The 22,567-nt window shown below is 31.4% G+C and overlaps 2 protein-coding genes across 2 annotated transcripts; one reads left to right on the top strand and one right to left on the bottom strand.

Moving 5' to 3' along the window:
- Nucleotides 1–1,622: 1,622 nt before the first annotated feature.
- Nucleotides 1,623–4,349, bottom strand: LOC130807981 (probable serine/threonine-protein kinase WNK11). Its single transcript, XM_057673408.1, has 3 exons — nt 4,084–4,349; nt 2,667–3,176; nt 1,623–2,424 (listed from the first exon to the last, which is right to left on the bottom strand). The coding sequence occupies exons 1-3, from the start codon at nt 4,225–4,227 to the stop codon at nt 2,029–2,031; spliced, it is 1,050 nt and encodes a 349-aa protein (XP_057529391.1). The 5' UTR covers nt 4,228–4,349; the 3' UTR covers nt 1,623–2,028.
- Nucleotides 4,350–15,434: 11,085 nt separating this feature from the next.
- LOC130807997 (mitochondrial import inner membrane translocase subunit TIM22-3) lies at nt 15,435–19,543 on the top strand. Its single transcript, XM_057673429.1, has 5 exons — nt 15,435–15,700; nt 17,719–17,783; nt 18,145–18,217; nt 18,303–18,356; nt 19,096–19,543. Exons 1-5 carry the CDS (start codon nt 15,508–15,510, stop codon nt 19,335–19,337), a joined length of 627 nt encoding a protein of 208 aa, XP_057529412.1. The 5' UTR covers nt 15,435–15,507; the 3' UTR covers nt 19,338–19,543.
- Nucleotides 19,544–22,567: the final 3,024 nt, after the last annotated feature.

The following is a 22,567-nucleotide window of genomic DNA, read 5'->3' as shown; positions in this document are numbered from 1 at the left end:
ATTATCTTTTAACCATCTCAAATATCCAATATACTAAAATAATAATTATTTAATTAATAAAATTGATAAGATATTATAAATAATTGAAAAAAAGAAATAAAATATATAGTTTTCTAATACAATAATAATGTGACTCAAAAAGTATAAAATTAATAAATATGGATAATATTATAGTCATAGTTATAAAGTATTAAAGTCAAAGATATAAATATTAGTCATAATAACAATGATATTATCATTGAGTTTTGAAAGGAAAAACTTTGTTAAGATTGTGACATATAAGTAATATTTAAGAGTGATTAGTGATGATATCAGCGTGTTTTGTTTTAGTAATAGTTATAAATAGATATATCTCGTCAAAGTTGACTCAAGAAATTTGGTAAGAACAAAGGCGTGAAGAGGGCTTCTTTTATGGCAAAAGGAATAGCAATTTGAGGTAGGTGAGCTGTGATTAGCATTTTTGTCTCGGGAAGTTTCAGTTGGAACAAATATGGAAAGCATCTTAATAATTTCTTTTATTTATACATACTTAGCTTTGACTTGATTTCTTCACCTAAACCACTAAACAAATTATGAGTATTTTATGTATAGATAAAAAATACTCCCTGTCCCATATAATGTGTAGTGTTTTGAAACTAATAAAAGTTAAGAGAATGTTATTTATGTAGTATTTTTTGTCATAGGTGTAAATTTAATTATTACCATATTATATATTTTTATATTATACTCCCTCTATTTATTTTTAGACGTGGTATTTGCTTTTTAAGTACTATTCATCAACCACTCTTAAATTGTAATTTATTCTTAATTTATAAATTTAAACATAGTCAAATGAGATTTTGTTTGCTTCATCTCAACATAAGGTATATTAATATTTATTTTTTATAATTTTTAATTATGCACAATTAGAGATTTTATTTATAGATTGAATTAACGCATTGGCAAACATGCAAAAAGCAAATGAGATGTTTGAAAAGAAATATCTTAATTTATGCATAAAAAGGAATTTAGCTACTCTTGTGAGAGATCGTCTCTCTCAAAGAGACGACCTCAAAACAAGAAGTTCACATTCTTATTTCCTCTTTAATTTGTATTAATTGTGTTATTTAGTCCATATATCTAGTGTGTCTCTTGGAGAGACCGCCTCTTATAACAATTAGTTAATGTAGTGTTTGGGAACAAGTATTCATTTCAAATTATGGATTTCAATTATGAAATCATAAATGAAGAATTTGAGAATGACAAATTTGGGGTAGTCATTCTCAAATCCTCAACTTCAACTACTTTAAAAACAATGGTGGAATTTGATTCAAATCCAAATTTAAAAATTTTTAATTTGCCAAACAATAGATTTAAGCCAATTTTAAATTTCCAAATGAAATCATTATTTTCAAACATAGCATAAAAGAATTTTAAAAGTTTGATTTTTAAAAAATAAACTATGAATCAAATAAGATAATATTAACTATTATTTTACATACAAAGATTAATATAAGAAATTAATAAGATAACCTACTAAATGGCTAGTGATTACTCAAGCAATAATGAGTAATAAAGAAGGAAAGAAGTTCATATAAGTGATGTCACCACTTCCCCTCACAAGATATTCATACTATATAATATCACTAAATTCTTGATTCAAATAAATATGTAAAATTGGTTACATAAACTTTCACATATAAAAATGTCACTCAATAATCTTCGTAGAAATTCTATTTACAATTGGCAATCCCAAAGAAAAATTTGATATAATCTAAAATAAACAATTAATTTCTATCCCTCAAAATTCTTTAATTTTTTTCATTTTCAAAAAACCTTGAATCAAACAAATAATACATTACTTAACACATAAAATATAATTGGAGGCTAGACTTTTTATCAGAGGTACAACTAAGAATTCCCTGGTACACAAACATGTAGATAGATAGTAAAAATTAAACTATTGTCAAAAAAATAAAAGTAAAAGCTTTCAACCATTAAACGATCAAACCGTACAGGAATTTTGGAGGTGTGACGTCTAGAAAGTATCTATGCTTGATCATTATTGTTATCGTTATCGTCATCATCGATTTCACGAAAGAAAGTATCGGCAAGAAGATCAGAGGCGGAGGGTCTAGCCCTAGGTTGAGCAAGACACTTTTCAATGAATGTCTTGACCTCCAAGTCCTTAATTTTGTTAAGGGCATGTGGTCTCAACCCAGAAGTGACCTTTTTATAAATTCTAGCAATGTTATCACATTCACTATATGGAATTTCCATGGTTACCATTTCAATCATACACATTCCAAATGAGTAGATATCAACTAACTCAGTGTAATCTTCTTCATAGAGCTCTGGTGCCATGAATTCTGGTGTCCCAAGGATGGAATGTGCAACATGGCTCTTTCCTACTATTGCTGCAAGACCAAAATCCCCAATCTTCACCTATAAATTCAAATCACATTCTTAGCATGCATGCAACTCAATAGTCAATATGATATATAGGAAGCTACCCATCATGATCAAGGAATAAAAAGAAATCATTTGGTTGCCTTGAATTAAATTTTTGTTTTCTAAAAATCGTTTTTTTATTTTTTTTTTCTGAAAGAAAGAAATATCACACGTAAATATATAGATGAAGTTGAAGGGTAAAGAATAAAAAATGCAAAGATTAGTTGAATTATTACCTGTCCAATGTTACCATTAACAAAAATATTGCTAGCATTGAGATCTCTATGTATAATACAAGGTTGATGATTATGTAAATATTCCAAACCCTTCAAAATTTGCTTAGCCCATTTCTTCAAAGCTCTTAAAGAAACATGTTTATGTTTCTTCCTGTATTCCCTTAAATTCCCAGATGTACAACATTCAGTTATGAAATTTAAGGTGTTCTGGAGTTCATCCTCCCAAACACTATACAATGCAATTATATTCTTATTCTTTAAACTCCTTAATAACCTCACTTCACCATATAATCTCTCTATCATAACCTCATCACCACTAAATTGCTTCAACTTCACTTGGTTCCAAGCCACCTCTATCCCCTCTTCTTGATCAAATGCCCTATACACCTTTTTTACGGCACCCACCCCAAGTAGCTCGTCGTAACGACCATACCTTCCTGTCGGATCCACCTCAATAAACACTTCCGACTCGCTGTCAGGTGGGTCCCATTCTACACTTTCCATCGGCATCTGTGTATATAATATAACAGTCGCGTATTTTAAATAATTTTATAAATAATATTCTAAAATTATGAAGGTGATTCACTGGTGGTTATTATTATTATTATTATTATTGTTACAATAACGATCTAATTTGGTGATAAATTTATTTTCAAATTAATATTATTTTATAAAGTAATTAGTATGTGGCTAAGCATATTGCTTGTATGATTAATTAAACAAAATAATCATATGTATTTTAAAATTAGAGATTGGCTTCTAACAACCCAATAAGAGGAAGACAAAATTATATATGGTGATGGTATATTGGTATACAAGTAATAGTGGAAGGGAATAAATAATATACTAAATTACACTTTAATTAATGGGTCACTATATTTTACTTTAGTTTGAATTTTATTCCTTTGAATTTATCTTGCTTTAGATTCAAAAAGAGGAAAAAGTAGTGGAAATCATTTGTTTCTTTTTATTTTATTTATTTTTTATTGATTTTCCTTCATATTCAAGCATTCCAATGCAAAAGCTCACCAAAATTAAATATGAAAACATAAAAATAAAATTATAAAGAGATCAATATTGAAGATTTTCCATGAATAGATGTTAAGAAATAATTTCAACTAGCAAATAAATCAAATTATTACAAGAAAAAAAACATAAAAATAGTTTTATAGATTAAAAAAATTGAAAAATAAAAATATGAGTTTCATATCGATTGAAAGTTTGTTATGAGTATTTATTATTGCATCTAAACGTAAGTACACGAATAATTATGATTTATGTCCCTAAATATGTATTCCAAAGTCTTGAAAAGCTTATAACGAGACATATAATATATTGGAATTGGAACAAAGAGAGTAATTAATATAAATATAAATAAAAATTTTAAGACGAGGTATATAAACATTAGAGAGATTACCTTAGACTCACAAAGGGGTGGTGGAGGTGGAGGTGGAGGTGGAGGTGGTGGTGGCAGAGATGGAGGTTTGTTGCAACAGGGAGGAGGAGAAAAAAAGCAACAAAATTTGAAGAGAGTGAAAAACTCATAGCAAGTAAAGGCCATTTTTGTTTTTGGACAATTACTTATTTATAGAGATGAGCATATTATTTTAGATTGGGTTAGGTAAAGTACTTTGTATGGATGTTGTAGAAATTTTATTTTTTTATTTTTCTTTTCTTTTAGAGAATATAAAAGGCAAGATTAAATGAAAAATGTAACGGTATATATGGACATCATAATCTCCAATAAAAGACAATAAAAAAATACTCCTACAACACTAGTAAAGAATGTTCTTTCCTAATTAAATTTAAAAAATCCCACTTTATATTTATCTTTTGTGATGATAATAATTTGAAATTTATATTATTTATTAATCTAAAGTACTTTTGTTTTCTATTACGTCCAGCATATATATAAGTTGCATTCAAATTTATTATTATTGCACGATATTTTTGCAGCAGTAGAAAATTACAAGAACTGATATTAAAAAGTACGTAAAAACAACTTAAAATTACTTTAAATGAATTATAGTTGAAAGGAAAAATTTTTATTACAAGATAAGGTAGAGGTGGGAATTCTAAATTTTATTTTATTTATAATAATTGTCTTGCCCCATTTATTTGTCAATTTCTCAAAAGTTTCACTTATAGAAATTGCAAAATAATTGTTATTTACCATTTCCATTTGTGTTAAGTTAAAACATCTAATATGGTAATGAGTTAATATTTTTGGTTAAACTAGTTATTTTACAGTAATTTATATTTTATCGGTCTTATGTAAGTATAGTTGTATTTAAAATTCTTAATTATATTATTAGAAAGGCAAAATTATAAGAAACTACCTAATCTATACCCCTTTTTGTAAAAAACTACCTTATGTAAAATTTTTTGCAAAAAACTACCTTATGTAATACATTTCTTTGCAACACTACCTTATAACGGTTTTTACCTTTTGACCGTTTAAATTAATCGTTGACAGTCACGTGACAGTCACGTGATTCTATAATTCCAATGTTCTTCTTCATTTCAGCGTTTTTCATTCATATCTCATTAAATTAATGTCATATTATCATTATACTCAGTAAATTCTGTTAAATAATAGAATTCAAAAGATAGGTGACAGAAAAATTACACCCACTTTTCAAGGAAAGGGCAGGAGAGTTAGGGTTAAAAAAATCAAAAAAGGGTCATTATCACTATATGTAATAAAAAAAAACATATATACTAGTAAGAATTAAGAAATAGTAGAAAGTAATAGTAGTAACATAGAAAATGCCCCAATGGGCAAGTTTGGGTCAAAAAGGTCTTGGGGATGCTTGTTTCATTAGAAGGGGGTATTTTTTGTTTGTGGTTGATGATGTTGGCTAGGCTTAGGTTAGGAGGATGGTTGACATTTTATTTAGGAAAACACTGACTTTCACGCTTTCTAATTTTGTTGGTTCGTTGATTTTAATATGAAATGAAAATAAATATTTCAACTACTTGCTATTTGGTTAACATCAAACCCTTGCTTCTATAATAATATTTTGATTTTTCAAACAATATGTAGGTAACCAAATTTTGCTTAAATTTTTAATTTGGTGCTTTTGCTATCGTTGTGTATGAGTAATACGATCTCTTAATCTAATTTAGATGTGTCAAGTGATCTTATGGTTAGTATTTTTTTATTTTAGTTGATTAATTCATGATTATTGTTATTGTTGTGTACGAGTAATACGATCTCTTAATCTAATTTAGATGTGTCAAGCGATCTAATGGCTAGTATTTTTTTATTTTAGTTGATTAATTCATGATTATTGCATTAACTTAGTTATTTGTAGATGTTGAAAGAAAAATTAACTAAAACAATAATTGATTATCTTTTATCCGTAATAAAGCAATTTATATTCCTTTAATTGAAGGAGGTACGAATATGATTTGTTTGTTGTTCGTTCCTCAGAACCGACCACTAAGCGGAAATTGAAAAGGTTGATATGATATGGATATAGTATGGTGGTTAAAAAAAGTATATATATATATATATATATATATATATATATATATATATATATATATATATATATATATATATATATATATATATATATATATATATATATATATATATATACATATATATATATATATAAAACACTTAAAGTGGTGAAAACTAAAAACTAGACAGTGTTATACATATTGTAGTAAAAGGGATACATAATATCTTATAGAGTGTACATATTATTTGTGAAGAAAAAAGTACAGATTATTTACAAAAATGTCATCTGAATATGTACCCCTTTTAAGCATATATGTACACTATTTAGTAAATGTCTAATTATTTACAAAACTTTCACCCAAATATGTACTCCATTTGAGCTTTTATGTACCCCTATTTTCAGTTTTCACCATTTTAATTGTTTTCACATGATCCAAATTATATATATATATATATATATATATATATATATATATATATATATATATATATATATATGATTACATGCTTGTGTTGCTATTATAAATGACCTAAGCAATTGTTACCCTCGGTTACATCATGATTTTTGTTGTATTTAGATCATTATCAACCAAGTTTAGCCTTTCAAACATTGAAAAATTGCATAAAAGAAAAGACTATTGAAGTTTTTTTTTTTTTTTTTTGATAAGAGGTATGGAGCCGTTCATTGATTCCGTATAGGTAAGTATACGTATATTCGGATCAAATACGTCCATTTCATGACATTAAAGTCACCTTATAATTAGATAATTCTAACAATTGATTATAGTCTTACCTCTATTTAGTTTTTCTAGTTACTCTTCTATGGGATTATTATATGATGATATTCAGGATCTCAAATTTGAAATATGAATTTTAATATTCTAAATGTTATTTTTAATATCTAAAATGATATTTTATTAATTTAGTTGGATTATATTTTTAATTTTAAATTGTGTCTAAAAGAGATTTGCAATTTTTGTTTTTGTCTTTTTTTGTTGTTGTATATGTTTAAGGATGATTAGGGAAGATAGGCGATAAAATTTTACGTGTTTCATATTGCATCTTCCCTAATTGAAGTAGATATATGGATATGAATTAGATGGGTGGTGGATTGAAATGGTCATAAAAGGTCTTACCCACTATCACTAGTAGAATTAATCAAATTTGCCGTTTAAACAAAGCAAAAAGTCTACTTAATGCTACTATTTTAACAAATTCACAGCAAAAAGTCTAATTAATCTTTTTATTTAGTTTTCACTATAGTTATTATTAATCTTTAATTAACAAAAACATAGTAAGAATGTATGTAATAAATGATATGGTCACAATATACTTTTGTCAGCTCATTGTCTTTTTGTCTATTAAAAAATGTAAAATTATTAATTAAAAGAAAATTCTGCTCAAATCCCTCACAATTTCCTCATTATTCTGATTTCCTGCAAATCGTCATTCTCGACATCACGAAACCATTCAATTCCCTCAAAATTAATAATCTCATTTCCTGCAGATCGTAGGAAATCTACATCATTCTCGACTAAGAGTTTATACAACAATTTGTTGAGATTTTATTTTTTCATTCCATTCCATTCTCGAATTTATCATATTCGCACTTATTCCAATTAACGAGTAGATCGAGAACACCAATTGAATTTCTAATCGCAACTTTGGAGGTAAATATTTTGTCTCATGTAATTTCTAGTTGAAGGTTGAATTTCTTAGTATTGTTTGTACTTAACTGTGGAGGTAAAGTGTTAAGTTAGGGATTTTTTTAGCTTATTGTCAACTCTTAATTTCAAACTGATTTGATTCCTAATTATAAGATTTGTCTTGTTTGTATAGCATACTGTTAATTCCAAATTTCTAGCTTATTGTTTTTGTTAATTCCCTTCTGCTGATTATATTTGGTTTTGGAGGAGTAAATTCCTTAGTTTTATACAATTTCAGCAGAGGTAAATACTTTTTAAGTTTTTATACATACATGATAATTATATTTTATAAATCAAAAATGTATTAAAAATTCATTTATTGTATTTTGTGAATACGTGTTAGGTGGTGGTACGAGATCTTTTAACAAACATTTGACAAATAAGCATAGAATCACAAAAGAAACTCATGCAACAAGCGGCAGCGGGACCACAAGTGGAAACCGACAGTGGGACATTCCCAGCGGAGGTATGCCTTTTAAATATAATCATAATGATATGATTGATGAATTTTCTAAATATGTAATTTGTGATGAATTGCCATTTAACCATGGTGAAAGTAGGGCATACGAGCATTACACTAGAAAAACTTTGCAACCACAATATAGAGTAATCCCTAGGAACACTCTTAAACGACGCACAATAAAATTATATGAATCAATGTGCTATGAATTAGTAGAAATGTTTAAATCTTTTAATGGTAGGGTTAGCATAACAACTGATATTTGGTCTGCTCTCCCACATTTAGAACCTTATATATGTGTAATAGTACATTGGATAGATCAAAATTGGATTATTCAAAAAAGAATAATTGCTTTTGAGGTAATGCTCGAAAGACATACGGGTGAAAACATAAAATACAGATTAATAGAGATATGTAAACAATGAAACTTGTTAGATAAGATATTTTGTTGTTCTACCGATAATGCAACCGCCAACATTAAATGCATCGAACTTTTGTATAACGAACCTGCTTTTAGTATTATCATTGGTGGTAGATTATTACACGTACGTTGTTGTGCTCATATAGTTAATTTATCTTGCCAAGCAGTCAAGCAGGTATTAGACAACTAAGTGATTTATTAAATCCCATTAGAGACATAGTGAAGTGGCTTAGAGTTGGACAGGTAAAGACAAGATATAAGGAATTATGTGACCATTATCAACTAAAAAAAGTGTATAGGTCATTAGATACTCCTACACGTTGGGGCTCAACCCATGATTTATTAAAAAAAGCTATTACTTATCGTCCAATTATAATACAACTGTATAGTGAGTGTACAGATAGCCATATAAGTGATGAAACATGGGAACTAGCTATAGGCTTACAGAAAATATTAGAAGCGTATGTCCACGCAACTAAGATTTTTTCATATGTTTACGAACCAAACGTCCACTTAGTAATAAGTGAATGTATTACTATTTTTTATCATCTTCTTAAACATTCGCATGATGATATTAACATATATTTAAAGCCGATTCTTGCAGATATGATGAGCTAGTGGAAGGCGTATTTTACTGATTTTCCTTTTATTTATGGAATTACAACAATTTTAGACCCATGTATCAAGACGGAAATCCTTACTAAAGTAATTGGATTTTACTACCAATCATTAGATCGCCCGCCTAGTGATGTACATAATTATGTTGGAAATTGTAAAAAACTTTTAGCAGAACTTTATGATTACTATGCTAGTGTATATAACCCAAGTCGCGATACGTCTAGGCGTGCTAGCGTCTCGGCACGTCCCACTTATTATAATCCCTTAATAGCTAACATAATAAGCCAAGATGATAGTTTTATAGGACCATCTTCTTCCTCACCCTCCAATTCATATTCAGAATTAGATAATTATCTTAAACATCACATTGAAATTGACCAAGGTAGCTATAATATTTTAGAATAGTGGAAAGAAAAATCCATAAAATTTCCCATATTATCGAAAATTGCAAAGGATATCCTTGCAATTCCTGTTTCTATGATTGCGTCGGAGTCTGCTTTTAGTCTAGGTAGAAGAGTTCTAGACGAAAAGAGATCTCGTCTTGCTCCACATACTATTCAAATATGTGTTTGCAAGGAAGATTGGGATCAAGCGGAGCTCCGAACACAAGGACTCAAGAACTATGATGATCCATGGATGATGATGAATACATATGTATCATCGTCAGGAGGAGAGTCAGCGGAAGCATCTAGCCAACCAGATGATGATGACGAAGACGAATAGGATCAATCGGACAACGATCAATCAACATTCAACAACTACAAATAAAAGGTATGACAAAGAACTACGTGGGCTTTGATCCCTTTGGGATACGTAGGTAGCTTAGTATTCTTTCAGGTATTAGGTTCAAGTCCATTATCTCCCTCTTTTTTTATTAATCATCTTTATCGTATCTTATTAATTTATTTTTTTAAATATTTTAATAACGATGACAAGCAATGAATTTCGCTAATAATCAAGTAATCATCAAAGGTATGTCCGCATTATTATAGTATTTTTATATTATATTTTAAAAAAATAAGAATGGAACCGATGGTCCGACCCGCCTGACCCGCGAGTTGAAACCGTCGGAACCGCCTCATAAGAACCGCCCGAAACCAGAACCGAAACCGGAACATTCGAATCAGGTTCCACATGGAACCAGAACCGGGTGGAACCGAAACCGGATGGAATCGGAACGGAACCGGCCCAACCAGGACCGTGGCCATCACTACTTACGGTCCAAGATCGGCCACTGAACATGGTATGAAAATTTTATCCGTCATAGATAGTAATTAGATAGTAAGTATGATACGAAAGAGGGGATATTCACACCCATCCATCCTTCATTTCATCATTCCTATTTACAATAAATATGAAATATGAAAAATGGGGAACTAAAAACTTACACTTGTTTCAGCTAATAAACCAATCTTAAAGATCAAATAGATTTTATGTTCTTCCTACCATAATTTAAAAAAAAAAAAAAAAAAAGTAGGGGCGGATCTTCTTTTAGGTTAAATTTTTTGTTATCATATAAAATCAAAATATTATCTAACTTTTACAATATAATAAAAAAGTAGTGGATATGTGACATAGTAGTTAAGACTTAAGAATATAGATTTTGAATAAGAGGTTGAGTCCTTAATTTTGTTTTTATTAATCATATTGTAACTTTGGCATTTTTTACAGAACAAAATCCAACATTAAATTGAAGCATATAAAGAACGTGCATGAAAATTTAAAAAAAGCAGATAAAAATTTTAGAATTTGTTTTCACCTTTGATCTTTGTATATATAAGACTATATTCTCACTATCTACAGCATCTACATAAAGAATTGATTCTCCCTTCCAATTTGCATATAAGAGCTAAGACTCTTTATATATCCTTACGTGATCTAAAATTGAAATCATCAAGACTTTGAACTTTAAAATACGGTATTGCTTTCAATTATTTAATTTGTTTGTAATTTAGTTGCTTCGAATCTTTGTGCTTTGGATAATTCAAACTTATAAATTAGGATCAATGTCATGAAATCTATAAATTCTCATTTAAGACGGTCTTATTATGAGATGTGTCTAATTATTTTAACTCACTTTCATACTTAAAATACTCAATTTATTTGTTTAACGTTTAACACATTTTTTGAAAATCGACACTTTTAGATATCGAGATACAATTTTTTAAAATTTTCACCATATAATAATATCTCACTCAAGAATCAGGCCTTCTCTTGAGAGACCGTCTATAGTATAGACGCCTCTCAAAAGAGCCCAGCCCACATTACTATATATAAAAAATGTCTTAATTTTAAAAAACTGTTGTTTTTAAAAAACCACACGCGTGTCATTCCCAAGAGAAGAAAATTGCTGCGTTTTTTAAAGATGAAAAGTTTTCTGATTTTTTCATCTCCCTTCTTCAACCATCGAACATACACACCTTCTACAACCTGAAAATATTGTTTAACAATGGAAGAAATGATGCTTGAATTCGATTGTGGGGGTTATTTTTTTAAGTAAAGCTTCATCAATGTTGAAAAACAGTGATGTTGAAAAAGACAACAATATATACTATTTGGAGAAGGTAATAAAAGCTATTGTTGTTTTTCTGATTTTTTTTTACAAAAATTAAGCTTCATCAATAGTGAAAAACAGTGATGTTAAAGAAGACAACTATAACTAATTTTTGGAGAATTGTAATAAAAGCACTTGTGGTTATATATTCATATATTTGAGGATATAAACGAAAATATAATTGGTATTATAACTGTGAACATTTGACATATGTTGATGTGGTTGGGAGTAAACATTGTGTAGTAACAATATATTTGGGGTTATAACATAATATATTTGTCGTTAACATTATATATTTGGGGTTATAACATAGTATATTCAAGGTTATAATAACTTATGTTTAGGATTATAACATAATATAATTGATATTATAACTGTGAACATTTGACATAGATTAATGTAGTTGAGAGTATAACATTGTGTAGTGTGGGTTATATCATTTTTAGCTGGTATATATTATAACATAATGTAGTTGGGAGTATAACATTGTTTGGCGTTATAACATAGTTTAATTGGGATTATAACATAGTTTATTAGGGGTTCTAACATAGTTTAGTTGGGGGTATAACATTATTTAGTTGGGATTATAACATTACTTTATAAATCCAAAATATTATAAACTACCCACAATTATAAACTCAAATATAATCTATTATAAACCCATATATTATACAATATTATAAATCCAGATACACACTATTATATTTCCAACATAATCCCAAATATGAATACATAACAATACAATAAATACCACTATTATAAACTCAAATACACAATATTATAAATCCAAATACATAATATTATAATTCCAGCTACTATAAGCCCTTTGTTTAGGTACTTAATCAACCACCTTTGATTGTTGAGTGTTGTCATTTTGATCCTAAGAAGGAATTTTTTTGATCTTCTTTGTGAATACAGAAGTCAATACAACACCATCACTTATCTTTCCCAATTTTTAAACCCTAAAATCAAGAACAAGTAAAATCAAAAAACAAACAAATTTAAAATATTAAACTACAAACTTGTTTTAGATTAAAACACCAACTTACGTTCCTTCTTTAGTCCCAATTTTGTTGTCTTATTCAACATCATTGTTATTCACTATTGATGAAGCTTTAAAAAAAATTTAAAATATTGTACATTTATAATTACAATCATTTTCAATGGTGAAGATATAAAAAAAATTGAAAAAAAAAATTAAAATGGAAGATTCATAAAACAAAAATGGAGAACATACATACCTTTGATGAGAACTAAGCAAATGTTGAAGATGAAATCAAGGAACTAAGCACGCAAATGGAAAGCTTTATGGTCGAAAATGATGATTCAAGACTGAAATTCAATGAGTTATTATTTTAGGTAGCTTCAAGGGTTATGTCAGGAAAGAGAAATGGAAGTTGAAAAGTTTCTGATGGAGTGTGGATGTGTGATTACTTTACACGCATTTTAGTTTATTTTAGTTTTTATTTTTTTGTTTTTTTAATTTTTTTTAAATTGAAAAGTGGGCCGGCCCAATATAGGACGTCTTTACTATAGACGTCTCAACTAAGAATTTGTGCTCAAGAATTGCTTGATTAAGCAAGTTAGCATTGGGATTAGGTCATATATTTGAAGCAGATGTGGTCCATTAATCTTATGGGCTTGTATTGTAGTTTGCATTTTTCATTAGGCCTAGCCTGACAAATTCTAGAAATTTTGAAATATTAATCATTTTCCACCAAAACTTTCTAAAATAAATTTGGGCAAAATTTATTCCCAAAATAAACGTAATCTATTCCGAATCTAAGGTTTGGATTGATTTGGTGATAGTAACAACAAATAAGACAAAAGCCAAACTTAAAAACTCAACCAAGTCTTATTTGTTGTTAGTAACAGCAAACAAGGGTGACCTGATCAGACTCTAATTCGCTGTTACTAAAAACGAACAATGTCTTGACTTATTTTGACCAGGTTACTCTTGTTCTATGCTAGTATTAGCGAACTAGGGGTGGGTTGAATTTTTTGAATTTTACTCTTGGCCATTCAAACTAGCCGTTGTGATGTTTAAAGTAGCAATTGGAGTATTTATTATTATTAATATCGAACAAGGATTCTATAAAAACAAATCAGATTTCTTAGCATCATTCCATAAAAAGCTCTTAATTTCTTTTCTCTCAACTTTATCTCTCAATTGCTATATATTATGGTTGGTTGTGAAGTGAAATTAAGGTAAATTTCTATAATTTTTTATGATTTAACTAAAATAATTTATTAAATTTATTTTAGTTAATTAATTAGCTTTATTATATTCTTTTTGTTTAGATATCAATGAGTATTATTAACTAAGGGAAGTGCTAATGTGGTTCTGAAGTTGAACATGATCGGGAATGGAGCGACTTTGATCCAAATCATTGTTTTGTTGCATATCCTTGTTATATTGATGAAGCACCGAGCTGTAATTGATGAAAGGGCACATTATAGCTATCATTTATTAAGCTTGATAAAGAGAGATAAAAACTTCAAAATGAGATAGTTAGGTTTGAGGAAGCAAATTGATGAAATTCTAACAGCACAAAGGTGGGAAAAGAAGAAAAGAATTATAAGAAAAATCAAGAAGGAATGGTACGAAAGATAAAAATTTAATGTAGCATTATTATTATTATTCTATGAACGAGTTATGTACTTTTATGTTTCGTAATTTTGACTACTTTTCACTATATCTCATTGATTGTATTTTGATGTATTTTTAGGAAATTAACTTTCAAAGCTAAACTAAGCCATCGTCGACCATTGCATAACTCACGATGGAATCATTTATCATCGGATTTTCCAAGCATTTTTTATTCTAGCACTTCATTCCAAAAGTTGAGGAGTCATCCCTACATGCTTTTGTGCCTATTGGTGAGGAAAAAAGTTTGTCTACATCTACGTACAATCATCTGGATGAGTTGGAATTCTCATATCCACCAGAAAATGCGGGATCCTCACAAGTAAGACTAGTAGTTGTCTAGTATCAGTCTCCTCCCTTACCTAACCATCACACTACATCCTCTTACAACCCTTGGAGGTCAGCTAAGTTGTCACAGTTAGGTAGGGTAGACAAGTCTAATGAGCACTAGAACATTATTGTCACAAAAAATGTACAAACTTAACTGTATATATTGAACTTTTATTTGTATTTTAATATAATGTTTTGGAGATTACCAGCGAAATACTGACTTGATGAAGATGGATGTTAAATCTCATTAATGATGGAAAACTCTTTTACAGATGGTTATTAACTTTTGGTGAGGAAGAAAGTTGGTTTACAAAATTTGCCGATTAAAGATAAAATGAATCTTTAGAAGCGAATGTGGTGCAAAATTCAAACCTGTAAAAAAATAAATTAAAATTAAAACCTTAAAAAGTAAATTAAAATTCGAATCTTTAAAAGCGGATAGACAGAATTTCTTATCTTTTAAATCAAATTTTCCAAAATATAATTATAATCAAGAAAAATATCTAAGCCCAAACCTAAAGTTTTATTGTACTTCTATTTATTTAGAATATGATTTAATATTTTATTTTAGACTCTTACAAACGAGTAGATTAGCTGCAGAAACTGCAATTGAAGGAGAGAGAAACAACGGCGATGGCGGAAGAAGCTTCAAACACAAACGCTGACATTAACAATACTAGCGATTCTGATGAAAACCCTAACCCTAATTCTACTAACAATGCTTTAGCTATGTCTACTTCTATTCCTTCTTCTCCCTTAGTCTGCCTAATTAGGTCTTCCGGTGACGCTGCGGCTGGTGCTTTTTTGGGCTCCGTTTTTGGCTACGGTACTTTCTATTTCCCTTTCTTCTGAATTTGGAATTTTTTGTTCAATTCGTTTTCATTGCGTTTTCGATTTATGAAGATAAGAATAAAGAAATTGACACTTAAAATTATTTATCTGTGCATCAAAATGATTGGTTTGGAGTTTATTGTTGTTGGGATTAATGGAAAATGTAAGGGAGATGATGTAATTTGAATTTCTTAGGGGGGTTATAAGAACAGCTCTCATGAAATGAAATTGTTGATAGAATGTACGGTTGACTTTAGTTGTGTCTTTTTCCTTCTCTTTTGATGTGGTATATACTTTTTTTGCTGGTATTTCAGGATAATTTAGAGTGTTCATTATAGCTTTGATTATAATAATCGTACTTGAATTTTTCTTGTTAAACTGAAGTGTTGAGTATTAGAAGTTATTGTTGTATTTTTATAATTGATTGATGTTCTAATATGAATTAAAGACATTAAATTTTTATGAAGTAATGTTGTTGCAATTTTTTAATATAGGGTTGAGAGTTGGGTTAAATGAACTGATAATGGAGTGTCAAGTGGTTGATACATTTCTGGATTAAGGTTGAAATGAAAATAATTTCTCTTTTTTTGAGAGTGGCACTGCATTTGACCCTCTTTTGAAGCATTGAGGTAACCTTAATTGATGCGGAGGAAACTTGAGTTATTATCGGGTTGTAAAGAGTATGTACCTTGGAGTTGTCCTTTACTTTCTTGTTTATGAGTGTTCTAAGATACCTTTGTCATTGTGATTGTAGTTTTGATCTTTGGGGTATGTTTGAATCTAAAAATTTTCAGAATATGTTAGAAAATGTGTGGCTTTGGTCTTATTTGTTGGTTGCACATTTGGTGGTGAAATAGAGGAAACCACCTTGCAATTTTTGAAGGGAAGATGGCTTTATTGAATATGTTAGCATTGGTTGAGTTAACAACTTTGGTCATCTAAAGAATGTTGTGCATTTATTGCTTTAATTACTTAGCTTGGATTTGAGGTTACCTCATTTACCTTTGGCATTTGCAATTATATGCTTGAGGTATTTCTATTGTCTTTGATTTTCAGTGTCATCTTTTGTGTGTGGAATTTCTGCAAGGGTAGATATTGATGAAGAGTTTCACTTTTGTATCTCTTAAATGAGCGTTAGGAGGTGCTAGAAGCCTAGAATAGTCAAAAAGTTATCTATTAGTTCATTTCAATGATCTGGTGTAACTTTACTCTAGACAGGATGCTACAAAAAGCACAAGAGTCGCTCTCCAAATTGCATGTGTCTATAGTACATTAAATAATAAGGATGGCAGTTTGGAAATAATTTGTGATTGTTAGAAGTACCCTTAGGATATCATTGTTTTTCTCCAGAGATCAATTTCAACTCTTAGCTTTGTTCATTCATGTGAATGTATGATATGTAACCAAGTTTCCAGTTGTATATTGACTAATAATGCCAATTCTGCCCCATGCAAGTGGTTGAAGATCCATCAGGAGTAACGGAGTATGATCTTTTTTCTAAGTATCCTGATTCCTTCTATCCTTTTGTTATATTATCGACTATGACTAGGGGCTTATGCATTTGTGAGTGAATTAGAACAGGGAATACCTTCGGGATTAGAAATGTGGAACTTTTATGCTCTTTTAGAGGAATAAAAATGTTGATGTAGTTTACTTTTGCTTAGACTTGTGAAAAAATGATTTACTTTATGTGAAACTTTCTCACCGTTTCACATCTTAGCTTACATTTGTGGTCATGGCCCATGGGTGTTGTCTATCTCTCCTTGTATGAGCTAGTAGATGAATCGTGGCCGGAGTTCTTTAATAATTGTCACAATTTACCCAATTAAATTTAGATGTGCTTAACTTTGAGACATGTGCTTGTTGGCATTATGCTATGCTAAGACATTTGTTCTTTATTAGGTTATTTATTTTCATTTTGCCTCAGCAGTGTTGATGGATTGGCTTTACAGATGTGATAAGTGGTTATCGTTTTTCAATCTGAAAGTGATCATCATCGGTAATATGTTACAGGGGCTGGATTGTTCAAGAAGAAAGGCTTTAAAGGTTCTTTTGCAGAAGCAGGTGGTAGTGCCAAGGTATGACTCCTGTTCTGATTCTTAATTATTTAATGCCCCCTCCATCTTTTGGAGTTCCATCTCCTTTTAATTTGGTCTAATGCATTATATTGTCATCTTTTTAATGAATGAATGTTCCCTGTACTTTAGTATGTGTCTATATTGCTGATTGCTAATCATTCGTCGATCAAAACACTTGCACATTATTAGTACTTTTAAATTTGTGGAAAATCATTTAGGAAGATTTGTGTGGTACAATAGTTGTCTTTTATGTTTGCGATTTGTAGTACTTGTGTATTAGTCACTTTCTTATTTGTGAAAATTTATTTTCTTTTATTTACTGATAAGTTTTTTTTTTCTCTCCATATGTTACTTCCAAAAGACATTTGCAGTACTGTCTGGCATGCATAGTTTGGTGGTATGCTTGTTGAAGAAGCTAAGAGGGAAGGATGATGGTAGGATATTTTACAAAGTTCCTATTTATTTATAATTTTTCATTGTTTAACCTAGCATTTTGACTTGTTTGTCTCCGAATATCAGCCATTAATGCAGGAGTGGCTGGCTGCTGCACTGGTCTGGCTCTTACTTTTCCAGGTATGTATTACTCTAAATTATCCTCAACTTATGATTAAGGTAGTGTGGTTTGATGCATGACTAATCTATCAGTGATTGTGGCCAGTTGCAATGTATTATATAATTCTAAAGACTTGGCTACAATTGTTTATTGATGAATGACCTGATTGCTTTATGGAGGCTAGGTAGTTACCGTGTTTCCTGGGACTCCGGAAATGATCCCTAACAGCTCGTGTACAATCATAACTGCTGCCAAAAATGTTACCGTCATGTCATAACATATACTGGCTATTGAGCATTTTGTTAGTATTTTTCGGTGGGTTGTCAGCTGTCATGTCTTTGTGTACATGTTGTGAACTTGTTTTTCCCCCCTATCTGTGCTGATACTTGCTGGTTTCGTGACAATTTAATACCCTTTCACCAACATGAATTCACATGAGTACTGTTAAGTGTGTTATTGCTGTTCACATAGGATTAGGAACTTGATTGAAATCTATTTTACCAGAGTTCCTCAGCCACTTGGCTAATTGTGAATTTTTGGTGGTGTCCTTAATAAAATCTAGCCGTAGTTTGCTGATTAAGGGGTTACCAACTACGGTAAAAGACTACCCTACCCATAATTCCAAGAAATTAAGTAAACAAGTAGACGTATTCCAAAAGAAATTTGCTGGATGTATTTATATGAATTACGTTCTTCAATGGTTTCTGTGCAATGAATTGTTTTGAAGCTGACAGTGACGTTGATTTATGTCTGTCCTAGGTCCTCCCACAAATCTTGCCCAGAGTTGCCTTACTTTTGGGGCATTTGCCTTCGTTGCTGAACACTTGAACAAAAAGCAATCAGCATTAGCTCATTCCTACAACTCTCGAGAAAGCCAAAGTCACCCAACTCTAATTCCATCATTGGCTATTCCCCTCTCAGATGAATTAAAAGGATCGTTTCTGTCTTTTTGTCAGTTGCTGAGAAAATCAAGGAAGCGAAATCACCCTGCTGCAGCATAAATGTCTAGAGATGCAAGTGTTTCTTTTTTCATGGCTGTATGTTTTCTTGATTCTATTGTGAAGTTCTTCAATTTTTAATGTAAATTAGGATCAAGTTTTGCAATATCTTCTTTCCCATTACTTTAGACGTAGCATCCTTTGTCTTTAGGGATAACATTTACTTTGCGTTTCTGGGAATGGAAATCAGGAGCTGATTGTTTTAATGATTTTGCAAATGAGTTTTGTCTAATGAAATCCATTTATTTAGTACTTCAGCTATACTCCAACTTTGCTCTAACTCGGGCTCTACAACTACCGATGAAGTTGTATATTGATATCTTTTTTTGAATCAAATTCTTTTAGCCATAAGCAAGCTGACAACAATAATTACTTTTGAAAATATTAAAATTTACTAAAATTTTCCTAAATTTACTAAAATTTTCCTAAATTCTATTTGAACAAAGTAGGAGTCGTAAGTCTGATTGAGTTGGAGTCAGGGTCGAGCTGTATTGTCGAAATTTTTATGAGATGAGATCCGACTCTAAGTCAAAGTCAGACTGTACAATTAGACCTTTTACCTGCCGATACAAATCGACTTGTTTTTCTCGGATTGTGTCGGACTAATCGAATTAGGACTAATATGCCATTCTTAATTCCAACTCAATGCTTCCCTTAGGAGGCATCAAAGTTTCTATTATTAGAAGATAGAATGATGAATGAGGAATGTGTGTTTCCTTCTGTTAGATTATATATTTCAGTTACATATATAACAGTTATTTAGTATAGCAGTTAATATGGCAGTTATTTAGGAGCAGTTATTCAGAACTCATGTATATATTATCACCATTACAATTGAAAAAAAACAACACAGAAATAATAGAAACCCCAAACTCAGTGTTAAACCAAGAATCATGGTATCAGAGCGGCAACAATTCTGAATCGTTTTTGCAGCTTCATTATATACCGATTAACCTACCTAAAGCGTAGAAATGGAAGATGAATCAAGAACTGCCATAGCACCAGAACAACCGGTCACAATGGGACAGTTGTTGCAACTGCTTAAGCAGTTAAACTCCAACAAACCGCCCACCGAAACCGTCACCAGCACCCATACCCTCTCAATCTCAGAGAAATTAACAAACCAAAATTACACAAAATGGTCTAGGCTGATGCACTTAGCCATTAGTGGACGAGATCGTCTAAATCACATCATCGACGACCCACCGTCCACAAATGACCCGACGTACAACCAATGGATTAGAAGCGACTCGATTGTTATCTCATGGATTTTTGAGAATATAGATTCTGACCTAGTGAATCAGTATCTTGATTTCCCGACAGCCAAAACTTTGTGGCAAGGGATTGAGACACTTTACAGTAGTGGGAGAGACGGCCTGCAAATATTCGATTTAACAGTCAAAACCAATAAAATCCAATAAGGAACAGACACAATCGAAACATATTACAGCAAGCTACTCGTGCTATGGAAAGAAATTGATAGGAGACAACCAAACCCTATGAAAGATCCAGGCGACATCGTCATCTATAATCAACTAATCCAACAAAATCGATTGTACCAGTTCTTAGCGGGAATCAATGAAACATTTGACAAGGATAGAAGAGATCTCCTTCTCTTAGACCCACTCCCTACAGTGGAGGAGGCCTATGCGAGTATAAGGAGAGAAATAATGAGGCGTGGAATCATGAAGACGGAGCCCTCATCAGATTTGGAATCACCGGGCACCGGTGGAGTTTTTGCGGTCAAAGGAAGAACTTACCGGCGGGAAGATGATAAAACTCACCTAAAGTGTACACCACTGTGGCGGTACAAGACATACAAAAAACGAGTGCTTTAAACTCGTAGGTTACCCGGAGTGGTGGTTGGATACAAAGAAAAAGGGGGAAAGAAAATCGGCACGAATTTCCGATCAAAACCGGACCGGAAGAGCAGCAGTGGGATGGAGTACAGAAGGACCCGCATCCATGGAGGAAGAGGAAAAACAAGGAGAAGCCATGAACGTGACAAGTATCAAGAGCAGAGAAGGAGAAGGTACCAAGAGCAGAGAAGGAGACTCTCTCTCTGTCTCAAACGACACAAATACAGTAGGGTTAAGGGGAGTAGGTGAGGCAGAGAGGCACCCTCAGCCCTTTCACGTGTGTCATGTGCCTCTTTGTTCCCATCCCAAAATTTTTCGTCCTCTTTTAATACTTCATCTTATTTTGAAGGGGTTGGATCTTTGATTGTGGTGCTACCGATACAATGTCATATGATCCGAATGATTTTTTGACTCATGACACACCTATGAAAGACATCATTAAAACAGCCAATGGGGAAGGGATTAAAGTGAGCGGAGCTGGAACTATTTCTTTCACAAAAAATCTCACTTTCAAAAATTGTTTATTTGTCCCTGACCTGTCACATAAATTATTGTCAGTGAGCTAACTTACTAGAGATCTTGATTGTACTGTTCTCATGAAACCCGGATGTTGTGTTGTGCAGGATGCTCAAACAGGGAAAATTATTGGGCATGGTATTGAGAGAGGTGGACTATACTACTTGGAAGAGGAGACTCAAAAGGCAAAGCAGTTCTTGTTCGCGGGTCAGGGGAAAGACAACTATGGACTTGGCATCGTGCTATTATGCTTGATTCCCATGCTCCTACTCATCTTTTGCCTGAAGCCATCGCCACTGCCAACTACCTGACCAATAGACTTCCCACAAAGAGCCTTCAATACCATACACCCTTAGCCACACTCCAAACCCATTTTTTTGTACCTTCCTCACATACTCTACATCCTCGTATATTTAGGTGCACAGTCTTTGTTCATTGTCCAGCTAGGGTACGAAACAAATTTGAACCAAGAGCAGTCAAATGTGTTCTTATTGGATATGGTAGGAATCAGAAGGGTTATCGGTGTCATGATCCCTTAACTAGAAAAGTCTATACCACCATGGATTGCGAGTTCATTGAGAATGAATACTACTACCACCATCTTCGATGTCAGGGGGAGAAGCATAATGACGATCTCAGATGGTTAGTTAGTCCGTGGGTGTCCGACCTAGACCCAAAAGATCAAGTAGACATTGCTACAGAGTCACCTCACCAAGATGTTTTGCCCACTCCTCCTCTGCCGCTACCAATCCTGTCTGATCATCAGGTGAGTCATACAAATCTTGATAATATTGTTCCAGAAGACACTAACAATGATAATGTGATTGTTGATACTTTGAATGAGGAAGTTGTCACAAA

Source organism: Amaranthus tricolor, chromosome 3 (assembly GCF_026212465.1).
Source record: "Amaranthus tricolor cultivar Red isolate AtriRed21 chromosome 3, ASM2621246v1, whole genome shotgun sequence".
In the NCBI taxonomy this organism is placed as follows: Eukaryota; Viridiplantae; Streptophyta; class Magnoliopsida; order Caryophyllales; family Amaranthaceae; genus Amaranthus; species Amaranthus tricolor.
The sequence above is the reverse complement of the archived record's forward strand: the minus strand, read 5'-3'. Positions and strand labels throughout refer to the sequence as shown.